Here is a 12,039-nt window from a genome sequence, read left to right on the forward strand (position 1 = left end):
CCCCACAGTCCTTCTACTTCCTAAATCTCTCATCAGTGTGGGCCCTTCTCCTCACCCCTCTTCCTCCACCTTCCTCTCACCAGGACATGACGGGGGCCTCCGCCCTGGTCTCTGCCTCTTCATGAACCACCATGCCCCAAAGGTATGGGACGGGGTGGGATTTACCAAGATGCAAGTCTGACCACCCCATTCCCCCCTGGGAATAGCTTCCAATGTGCTCCCCCAGGCCCTCACGCCTAAGTCCAAGCTCCCAGCTTCCCTTTCCATCCTCGGCCTGACACGACCCCCCACGGTCCTGGAGGCCACCCAGACAGGCCCCTGCAGGGTTCAGAACTCACTCAGCCCACAGGTGCGGTAGCGCTGTGTGTGCGCTGCCTCTCCCAGGACACCCTTCTCTCTTGCCTCCTGGCAAGCACTGGACCTGTGGGACTCAGCTCAAAAGTCTCCCTCCTTAAGGGCCTTCCTGGCCTCCCCAGGCTGAGCTAGGGATCCCTCTTCTGTATCCCAGAGTTCTCTGTTTTTGAACCCCAAATTGCTCTGTGTTGTAACTGTCTGGAGAGCAGGGACCATGTTTCTTCCTACTTGTTTCCATGTACCTAGCACAGGGCCAGGCATACAGCAGGTGCTCACAAGTGCTGAGTACGTATAAGTAATTGGAACTGCAGGGTTACCTGGCTCCCTCTATGCCAGGAAAGGTGTGTGCCGTGGTGCTGAGGAATGTAGGAGGCACGCAGTGGCGCAGGTCCCTGCGGGGGAGTGGGAGTGGTGAGCGATTTGGCAGATATTTGATCTGCCAGCCCGACAGGGAGGTGGGGCGGCAAGGTGAAGGGGGCTGCTCCCTGCCCTAATCCTCAACCCCACTGGGGAGAGAGGAATGCCTCTCCTGGGGTCTGCCACCGCCCCTGGGAAGTGCCCGGCACACTATTCAGACCGCCACCGGGTTCTCCTACCAGGAAACCCCCAGAGGTGACAGCCACCCCTCCCAAACCCCAGCCTGGAGCTGGCACAGAGGCCCTGTGCACACGCTGGAATCTGGCGAGCAGAAGTGATCGCCTGTCATCTTTTCCTTGAAATGAGAAAGGGACTGAGATTTCACAAAAAGGGTTTCTTGGTTGTACCTTTTCCTGCAGTTACTGCCTATCTGTACAGTCTCACACTCTCCCCCTCTCTCTTCTCGTGCATAAGCACGCACACACACAAATGCAAGCAGACACGGGCTCTCACGTGTACATATAGATGTATAGGCTGTAATCACACACACACAGACCCTCACCCTGCCCTGGAGGGTCCTTCATGAATCTGGACTCCATGCTGCCTCCTTAGCAGAAACCCCTTCATCCTCTGCTTGCTCACCCTTGAGGTCAAAACGCTCCCTCCAGGGGCCGCCCATCCCACTGGAGAACAGCTCTGCCTTAGATCCAGTTGTGCCTTCCTGTCATGCCCTTTTGGCCCTGGCTTACTTGTGTTTCCCACAGAACCCCCCGCCCTCTCCATCCTATAGACCAGGGGTCCTCAAACTACAGCCCGCGGGCCACATGCAAATACAAATATTGTATTTGTTCCCATTTTGTTTTTTTACTTCAAAATAAGATATGTGCAGTGTGCATAGGAATTTGTTCATAGTTTTTTTTTTTAAACTATAGTCCTGCCCTCCAACGGTCTGAGGGACAGTGAGCTGGCCCCCTGTTTAAAAAGTTTGAGGACCCCTGCGATAGACCCACCCCAGGCTGCCCTGAAGCCCCCAGGTGCCCGTGCCCCTGGCCACCCTGCCACGTGTGCTTGGGTGAGTGAGATCCACGCAGCCCAGAGTAGATGGAACCCTTCCCACCCTGTCCCTCTGCTCCTGTGACCACTCCAGAGTGACACAGCAGCTGCCAGTTGGGAAGGGCCAAGGAGAGAGCTCCGAGGCCCATGCGGGAGTGGCCAATCCGTGAGGCAGGCCTGCCTCCCTCCCCCACGGCCACAGCGCTGGACAGGCAGTGACAGACCTCGAGACAGCAACTGCGTAGCCCACTGCAGGCGCCTCTGGGAATGAACCTGGACCAAAGGCTGTGCTGCCAGATTCTCTTTTATTAGCCAAGTAGGACAAAGAGTAGGTCACAACGTCACAGGAAGTCAGACAGACAGACCGATACACGGGGTAGAGTGTCATGCTGCACTACGCAGGGGGCAGGGCCGGGGAGGGGGTGGGGGGGGGGATCTGAGTCTTGTTTTGTCAACTAACAGAATAAATAAATACGGTACACAGTGTTTTTGCCACAGGCTGGCACAACCTCTAAGCACAAATGGTCACAAAACAGCTGGTTTAGAAAGCAGTCTGTATAGCCTGCCGGCTGTGGAGTCGGGGGTGGGCGTCCAGGCCCCTCTGGACCATGCTCTGGGGAAGTGAGGAAGCAGAGGAATGGAGACCTCGAATAGAAGGGAGAGGTGAGGAATGAGGCTTTCCTGGAAGGGACAGTCAGCGCTCCAGCATCAGGGCGACCCAGCTGGTTCAGCGTCAGGCCCCAGTGGCGGTGGGCCACGCCAAGCCCATACCCTCTGATCCCGTAGGAGACCCTTGGTGCCCTCCCCTCTTGCTCTCCAGCTGCTTTCAGGAACTGAGGCGGCCCCCCACACTAGGTAGCAATCTGCCCAGGCTCAGGTACCACATACACTTCCCTGCCTTCTCTGGGCTGGTAGAATTGGGTCAGTTGAATGAGGGAGTGTTGACAACCATCTGAGGGAAGCTGAGCTGAGCCTTAGGTGGGCCTGGCTCCATCCAGGACAGAACATGACTCTGGGGTGGACTTGTCCCTTGGAGGTCAGGGGAGGCTGCCTGGAGGAGGTGATGCTTAGAGCTGTTGGATTCCAGTGACAGCCATTTGCATCCAGGGACAGGCAAAAAGCTTCAGTCCCCAGGCCTGGTCCAGATAAGATTTTGTTCGGTTCAGAAACAGATCTTACTGGAGCTGATTCCAGAGGACGGACCAAAAATTCCTCCTGTCTCCTGGAGTCTCTGCCACCCTCCTGACCCCCTGTCTCCTGCTCTGGTGCTCCTGTTGAATTCACCTTCCAAATTCCAGATCCCAGATCCTGCTTCATCTGATCCCTGTTCAGAAACCCTCACCTGCTTTGGAGGTGAGGACTCTAGTCTGGATCCAAGGGCCTGAGCCCCACTCTCCTAAAGCCAGCCACGCCTTCCCTATTGTCTACTTGGTCTCACACCATTGTATTGTTCAAACAGCTTTCCTGGCCCAGGCTACCATCCCCCTGACTCCCCTCCTACCTCGCCCCATTTAAAGACCTTTCCATCTGCCTCAGCCAGACCCCCAAGGATGATGGACATCAACTGTTCTGCAGACCAATCCTACCAAAACACCAATAGACCCCCGCCTTCTTCCACTGGGAGAGGAGACAAGCCTTAGGAATTTCAGATGCAACTCTTCTAAGCAGGGGGTGGAGTGTTCAGTGGGTAGAGGGTTGGGGTTCAGTCCCCAGTGGCGGTGGGCCACCCCAACCCCATACCCTCCGATCCCATAGGAGACCCTTGGCACTCTCTCCTCTTGCTCTTTGGCTGCTTTCATGACCGAGAATCTGTGCAAGCCAGCCCCTCCCCCTGCCCTGAGCCCCAGACCCTGTGAAGGCATGGAGATGGGGTGACCACAGAGGCTGGCACTGGAGCTCAAGAAAAGCAGAATCAAATCCAGATTGTCTCCACTTGAAGGAACCCATAATACATATTGGGAAACTGAGGCCCAGAGACCGTGGCTGTGCCCACTGGAGAGGCTTGTGCGGACAACACCCACTGCTCCACAGCAAGGCAACTGTGACTCTCGAATTCACACATGGTGCTTTTGAGAGCCGTGTTGTGGTGGTTGTGAGTGTCACTAAAAACTTCTGAGCACAGACGTGCAGACTAGTGGAGCTGGACAAGACAGCACAGCCCATCGAAGCCAGATGAGGACAGGGGCCCTTAGGGGCTATGGGCTGGCCCAAGGTCACGTTGCTTTGAAAGGGAGCTTGCTGAGCAGGGTTCCCGGTCATAAATGGGAACACATCAAGGACGAGCTGAAAGAAGCCCTTACTTCAGCGATCCACGCTGGGACAGGGCGCCATAGAAGCCAGAGACCACGCACTGTGACCAGGAGCTAGAGTCCAACCGCCCCTCCCGGCTCAGACGCACCCCTGCAATGGACACTAACTGCTGAGCCTGGAGGCGAGGCTGTGCAGAGGGGCACCTCCTCTCTCTGAGAGCACCCCTTCCCTCTCACCTCCTTCCAACCAGGGAAGTCTCACCAGAGAGGTCTAGAGCCTCATGGGCAGTCCTGGATGAGCAGGGGCAGCAGGCCTGTCCGGGGGGGCTTGATTGCCCACCCCAGCCTGATTCCTGCCTCTGCTCTCCTCTTCCTCAATCTTAGGAATAGGCCTCAAAACTGAGAAAAGAGAGGAAGGAGAACATGGCCCCCCACCCCTTCTAGATGCCAGGCAGGGGGTGGGGGGGGGGAGTGGCTACAGGGTCTCTAGCTGGGGCCTGATCACCTCCAGCTGCCTTGAGAGGGTGCCCTGGGGGAGGAGACAGTCAGGCAGGGAAGGAGCAGAGGAGAAGCAACATCACTACAACTAAAAAGCCACAACCCCAAACAAAACAGCCTGGGAACTGAGGATACCAGCACAGCCAGCACCAAGGGAAGAAAGAGGGGGTGGGGCTAAGAGCCATGGGGGAAAGGTGCGGAGTGGGGAGGACTGAGGCGGGAGGAGAGGCCGCAGGAACAGGACAGGCAGGGAGAGGAGGTCAGGGAAGGAGACAGAGAGAGAAGGGAAAGCCGGAGTGAGAACAGGAGCTGTAGGTGGAGGCAAAGGCGGCTGAGAAGAGCGGGCGGGGGGCCTGGGGCAGGCAAGTGCCTGAAAATATAGTTTTATATATTTATATTTATATCTCAACATTCCACACATCAACTTACTAGGGGGCAGAAGGCATGGGAAGGAGGGAAGGGAGGAGGCAACACTAAGGTGGGGCTCTAGCCAGTGAGAGCCTCTCACTCCCCCAGCAAAGCTGGGGCACCCCAGCTTCTCACCTCCTCCCACGGAACCTCCGTGGGATCCAAGCAGGGCCATGCAGAGGGTGTGTGGGTGCGGCTTCACCTGGGGCTAGGACTCTGGGGGAGGGGGGCAGGGAGCGGGATTCCCGAGCCAGGACCCCTGGGCTCATTGAACTAACTCCTTGAGAGCCATCTGGGGATAACCCTGGGGCTGGGAGCGGGGGACCCAAGACCCCTGGCTGGGCTGGAGGCCAGCAGTCAGTTGGGCAGGGTATCGAGTCCCAGGGAGGCTGCATGCTGCTTGGCCCGAAGACGCAGGTTCTCGATGCTTGTGGTTTTACTGTTCAGGGCAGCTGAGGCAGGTGCCAGGCCTGCTGGGGGCGCGGGCAGCAGCGGGGACCCCCACACGCCCTGATGGGCAGCAGCGGCTGCTGACAGGGACTGGTAGTATGACTGGCAGTGCAGTGAGCCCAGGGGGGCCATGTTGACGCCCAGGTAGGGCACGGCGGCTGCAGCAGCTGCGGCAGCAGCAGGGGCCGGGCCCCCTACTTCGAAGGATGAGTAGTGTACCAGGTTGTTGGTGGCCGCCATGTGCTGACGGAATTGCTCCTGCAGACGGAAGAGGCTCAGGGGGGATGAGGAGTAAGAGTGGGAGGGGCCCAGGAGGCTGCCCCCCGGAGCTGCCGGAGCCAGGGCCAGGCCGCCTGGGGAATCTGCAAGGAGAGAACCAAGGACTCAGGACAAGGGTGCTGGTCTTCCAGGAGGGGCTCCCTAGCTTTCCCAGCCCCTTGGCACTGATGGCAAAACAGAATCCTGAGAGGGGGGATCCCAGGCTTCCTGAGGGAGCCCCAGGGACCCTGCCAGGGCTCCCACATGTGGTTTCTTGGGGAGAGTCCTTTTCTTTTCAAGGTTCATCATCCGCTTCCCCTCGCCTGTCAGTGGCTCCCTCTAGCTCTCAGCTCACAGCCCCATCCCTCCCTGCCTGTGCCTGAGATACGCCTCCTGCCAGAGCTCTGTTCCTTCAAAACCACGGCTCTGATTCTCTGCTGCCTGTGGGAATCTCAGGTACCAATATGGCACTCATCCAATATGCACAGGTACATCTATACTGGTTGTTAAAATACAGGAATATCTCCAGAATGGTTGACAAATAGCTTTTGCCCTGAGTTCCCCCAAGTACCCCTCCCTTGCCACCCAGCCCCTCCCCCTGAATCTCCAAGACCTTCCCAGGGTTCAGCAACTAAAGAGTGACCCCTGGCATAGGCCCAAGTGCATTGTGATAAAGGCTGCCTACCCCCTGCTCCGACCCACCTCGTACACCCAGGCCCCTGTCTGGCTGGGCCAAGCGGTTCTCCCTGGGGGGCCCTGCCCACGCACAGCACCTCCAGCCTCACCTGCCTTGGGGCTGCCCCTCTTGCAGGCCAGCGCCTTGCTGTCAGCCCCAGAGCTCTTCTCAGTTTTAGGATCCTCGACCCCTGCCCGGGGGTCCTCCTCCCGGTCTGGCTGGTCCTCAGGGGCTGACTCGCTGGCCGACTGCTCAGACAGACTCAGGTGCAGCTCAGTAGGGGGGTCACCGGTGGGCAGGCTGGGGGGCTGCTCGGTCTCCAGCTGGCTGTCTGGGGTTGGGGCCTCAGCCTTGCCTTCCCCATGGGAGCCCTCAGCCTCTTTCTGCTTCTGGAGCTGCTCTTTCTGCAAGCTTCGCTGCTTCTTCCGGAACTTGGCCCTGCGGTTCTTGAACCACACCTGGGGGCAGGGAGAGGAGCCAGAGGAGGGGGAGGAAAGAAGGGGAGTTGTGGAGTGGGTGCCCTGGGGAGAGATGTGCATGACAATATCGCCCCTGCCCCACTAAGAAACAGACACCCTCGATCCCTTCTAAAACTCCCCGCTGTCACCGAAGGTGTTCACAGAGACAGCAGGTACTCTTTGGCACTGAGGGCTGAACTGCTGGCTCCTAGGCAATGGGAAGCCAGGCTGATGGGCTGGTGCTTGTCTGCAAGGTCTAGTTAAAGGAGCGGGGCCCTACCTGCACCCGGGCCTCAGGCAGGTTGGTGCACATGGCCAGCCTCTCACGCATCACCACATCTGGGTAGTGAGTCTTCTGGAAGGTCTTCTCCAGGGCCTCGAGCTGCTGAGCAGTGAATGCCGTGCGACTGCGACGCTGTTTGCGGTGCTGGGAGCCATAACGGGCCTCCAAGATGATGTCTTGAAATGTACAGCCGTTGGAGGACAAGGAGAGGGGGCCCATTTAATTATGGGAAATAGGTTTAAGTCCTACGCTGCTCTGACCCACTGCAGACACCCGGGCTCCTGCCAGAGCTGAACCCTGGCCCTTTCCTCGTGGAAATCACCCCTCCCCTCTCCATAGGGCTGGGTTTTCAAGGTTGTACCACCCATCATTCACTATCAGGTCCACCGAGGTCTAACTCATCTCCGTGAATAGCCTTCAGGAATGTGATTGAGGTGGTGGGTGGGCATTGCCCTAAGATCCATTAAGTCCCAGGATACTTTGGGTATAATATCCTGAATCTACATGATGCTAATGATCTGTGAGTCCATGTCACCAAGTTCTAATGTCCTATGGTACCCTATGACCCTTAGAGTCTGAATACCAACAGAACCCTGGCCCCTGACCAGGAGAAGTCCGACGTGAGCTGGGCCTTTTCGGCGAGGTCTGAATGGGAGCGGTCTGCTGGGTAGACAGTATTCGCTGGCCTGGACTCCCTCTCTGCTGGTATGAACCGCATCGTTCCAGCGGGCCTATGAGCCTCTGACGGTGGGGTCTGATGTCTCAGCCAGAGAAAGCCTGGCCTCTGGCAGGGCCCTGAGGGCACAGTGTTGACCCTTTTGGCTGTTTCCCCGGGAGGAAAGGACAGAGACCAGGTTCTAACCACTGCAGGCTTGGAGGGGAGGTGAGGGAGGGTGCACTATTGAACTAAGGAAACCACCCAGGATAGATGTCCGCCTGGGGCTGGTGTCCAGTCTCCAGCCCTTCTGCTTGACTCATCGCGGGAGGATGGGCAGGAGCCTCTCTCCCCAGCCTCCCATCACCTGCCTGCGCGGAAGGAAACCGAGTTGCCAGCCCTGAGCTCCAGGAACTGGAGTCACCCACAACACTCTCGACGGGGAAGAAGGAGGCAACCGGGTGTCCAGGAAGCCTCGGACTTCGGGCTGCTCCTTCTTCAGTTTAAAGAAGAAGCCCTGAAACCCCCCACACCAACACTAATACCAGCCTGGACTGAGCCCTGAGCTCATGCTGGTCACAGGGGCAGGGACTGCGTGGGGATCCCTCAGTCAGCCAAGCCCTGTTTGAGAAACAACAGCCCAGTATCGTGTTTCTGGCTCCAGGGACTACAAGGGGCAGGTGGTCACAGCCTTTGAGGCCAGGCAACCTCCTGCTGGAAGCCCAGGCCTCTGTACAGAGGCCCCTCTGGAGCTCATGTCCCTCTTGCTCAAGAATTAGATCATTGGGGGAGCGCTGAATCCTCCAGTTCCTCGGTGCCCTCTTCCCCAGAAGAGGTGGGCCTCTATCCCTGACTCCTCCTTTCTGGGTCCTAACAGGGTCCAAGATCGCACCTCTATGCAGGCAGGGTCCTCATATCCCGTCCCTCTTCTGTGCCTATGCTCATGCCAGTCCCAGCTCCTTGACCTTTTAAGGCCTGGCTCCTGCTCCATGACCTCTAGGAAGCCTTCCCTGACTACCACAGCTGGTCTTACTGCTGAGCAGCCCTACCATTTGACCCTGGCCACATCCGCCTGCCATGCCATCTCATGGGTCAATAGGCACCTGGTCTCCTTAGGGGTGCCCATAAACCCTCTGAGCATTGCCTGGCACAGGGCTGGGCCCACGTGTGGTCAACAGCTCCTTAAGGTTTGACCTAGGACAGGAAGGGGGTCACATCACCTCCTGGAAAATCACACTCCTTGCCTGTGCCATCAAATCCTTCCATGCCCCCTGAGAGGCTGTCAGGACAGGGCAACGATCAATTTAACCAGGGGCTGGGGTTGGGGGACCAACCCGTTGCCCTTCATGGGCACTTACCTTGGGACTTGGGTAATAATGACCTCTGAGCACTTACTGAATATTTTGCATAAGTTATTGCAAATAACTTCCCAAACATCCTACGGGTGATCACTACCATTGCCCCCTGTTTACAAAGGGGAAACTGAGGCTCAGAAAAGACAGGTGAGTGGGCAGACCTTGCAATGACTGCAAGTCTGTGACTTCAAAGCCCATAATTTTAGCCATATGTTATGTTCCAACCCTCTGCCACACCTCTGCCTAAATGTAACCTGTATGAGCCACAGTTTCCTTGTCCATAAAATGGATATAATAACCTCTCCTTATCAGGACTGAAGAGTTAGATGCAGAGAGAGCAGGGGGGGGGGGGGAGGGGGAGGCCTCACACAGTGCCTGGCACATGGGTATATGAAACATGAATATGACTTCGTGTGCCTGAAATCTCCTCCCTCCCCTGGGCACTCCAGCTACTTCCTGGCTGTAAAATTCTGGGCTAGTCCCTTACCCTCCTACCTAAGTCTCTTCATCTGTGAGATAGGCTAATGAATCCCTCTCAGGGTTGTTAAGGGAATTTGAAGGCATAGGGCCGCTCCAGCGCCCAGCACAGTGCTGGCAACCACACCGAGGGGTGCTCTGGGCAGCCTCACCTAGATTTTGAATTGACATCCCTCTCTGTTGCTAAGTGACCTGGATCTTCTCGAACTTCCCAGAGGAAACTTTCCCAGTGCGCCCTCCCTCCTATCTCTGCCTTCCAGAGTCTCCTCCACTCCCAACCTTCCTAGTCCCATCCCCACAGCTCTTACCAGCCAGGCGTTCAGCCAGTGTAAGTGCATGCACTGATGGCCGGTAGTCCGGGGCGTGCTGGGCCTGCTGGGCCGCCTGCTGGTGCAGGTTGTACATGGCACTGAGTGAGTTCATGGCATGCAGTGAGTAGCCATTCACCCCGTAGTGCTGCATCGCGGCATGTGCCTGCAAACAGGGAAGAGGGAGAGGTGACATGAGGCAGGGTGTCACATACGTCTCTGGGAGAGACACAGCCCCCAGCCCAGACCTTGGACGCCCACATCGCCCCCAAGAGGTTCTGCCACCCATCAGGAAGTAGCCCATCTTGCCCACCACTAAGAGTGTGAGAGTTCCTGTATTTATTTCTTCATTCGCCCATTCATTCATTGATTTACTCAGCAGGGCTTGTGTAGGGTTTAATGCTCTAGGCTCTGGAGTCAGACTCCATGGCCTGGAATCTCATTTAAGTCACTTAACTTCTCTGACCCTCAGTTCCTCCATCTGCAAAATGGGGCTAATAACATATTTATCTCATGTGGTTGTTACAAAGGTTAAGAGAAGCTTTTACAATAGGGCCTGGCATGCAGGATGTGCTCAGAAATGGGACTCATTGTGATTTGTCAACCCATTTGCTGTTTTATGCAGTCACTTCCCCCCTTACCCATCTAGACACTTACTCATTTGAACATTCATCGATTCATTCAACAAACATTCACTGAGGCCTACATGGGGCCAAGTCCAGAGCTGAACTGGGGACCCTGAGGCATTTGCTCTGATGTAACCCTAATGTATTACATAAGAACACTATTGTTATGACTGTTATATATTATACATTCACTACCATTACCTCCCTCCGTTCTCACCGTAGTCCCAAGAAGCAAGCAAACCAAGAACAATGAACCCCATTTACAGATGAATCTACAGAGGCTTAAAGAATGAGCAGTGACACGTCAAGATCACACAGTCAATTTGGGGCCTGCCCCACCCCCATTGCTTCAACCTCGTTCTTTAGTGGCCAGTTCATCAGAGGACACATGCCTCCTACCGAGATGGTTCAGATCCGCATGAGGCTGCCAAGGTCCCATCAGCCTGGTCTCCTCCAGACCCTCACAGTCCTCATCTGAGCACCCACCCTGTGTCAGTCTAAGATGTCACCTTTGGAATAGGGCCCAATGTCTGTAGACTCCCAAAGGCACAAAGATGTTTCCTGTCTCCGGGGGGGGAGGAAGGGCGAAGGGAAGGTTGAGGCAATGGAAGGTCCATTTGCTAAGAGGAAGAATGAAGCCAGGTGTCCCAGCTCCCCACCCTCACTGAAATAAACACAGGCTATCCAGAACCAAGCATCTGCAGCATGGGTTGCGCAAACACACACAGACAAGCACACACACGTTTCATGGGCAAACACACATACACAGATATTCTTCGAAAGGCAGTCACAGAAACAGTCATTCACACACAAACTCAGCAAGTCATACATTCAATGTCATTATTCCCACAGTGCCGCACACAGACATTCTCAGAGACATCTATCCGTGCAGCAGATATATCTACACACAAACATCACACACGTACACACATTCACATATTACACATGTTCCTTCAACAAATAGTTATTAAGCAGCCATCTAATAAGTACCAAAGGCCCTGCCTTTGTGGGATTTACATTCCAAGGGAGGGGGGCTATATAACAACAAATAAATATGTGTGGTAATGTCAGCCTGGAATAGTGCTCTGAAGAAAAATAAGGCAGAGGAGGAGAATAACAAAAAGAAAAGGCAAGCCCCAGGCAGGTGGCTCAGTGGGTTTGGTGCATCGTCCCCATACACCAAAATGGCTGTGCGTTCTATTCCTGGTCAGGGCACATACCTAGGTTGTGGGATTGGTACCCAGTCAGGGTGTGTGAGAGAGGCAGCCAATCGATATTTCTCTCTCACATCAGTGTTTCCCTCTCTCTCTCCCTTCCTCTCTCTAAAATTAATAAACATATCCTCAAGTGAGGATTAAAAAGAAAAAGAAAAGATTATTTTAGGATATATGGTCAGGAAAGGGCTCGCATGAACAGCTAGGTATGAGTGTGGAACAGCAAGAAAACGGGGGTGGGGGGGGGCGGGGCTGGAGCAGAGAGAAGGCGGGAGCTAGTGGAGGAGAGAGGTTGGAGGGAGAGAAGGGGGCCAGATCCTGGAGGGCTCATGGCCCATTGTAAGGAGTTTAAATTCTATC

The 12,039-nt window shown here is 55.7% G+C and overlaps 1 protein-coding gene across 2 annotated transcripts; it reads right to left on the bottom strand.

Annotated features, from left to right (window-relative positions):
• Nucleotides 1-5,276: 5,276 nt before the first annotated feature.
• On the bottom strand, nt 5,277-9,993 carry DMBX1 (diencephalon/mesencephalon homeobox 1; the record flags this gene model as incomplete). Of its 2 annotated transcripts, none has more annotated exons than XM_081088379.1 (4): nt 5,277-5,731; nt 6,413-6,761; nt 7,042-7,220; nt 9,840-9,993. In XM_081088379.1, the coding sequence occupies 4 exons, from the start codon at nt 9,991-9,993 to the stop codon at nt 5,277-5,279; spliced, it is 1,137 nt and encodes a 378-aa protein (XP_080944505.1). The 2 variants fall into 2 exon arrangements, with proteins under 2 accessions (XP_080944505.1, XP_080944504.1); XM_081088378.1 differs by having other exon boundaries at nt 7,042-7,235.
• Nucleotides 9,994-12,039: the final 2,046 nt, after the last annotated feature.

Source organism: Myotis nattereri, assembly GCF_964212035.1.
Source record: "Myotis nattereri genome assembly, chromosome: 3".
Taxonomy (NCBI): Eukaryota; Metazoa; Chordata; class Mammalia; order Chiroptera; family Vespertilionidae; genus Myotis; species Myotis nattereri.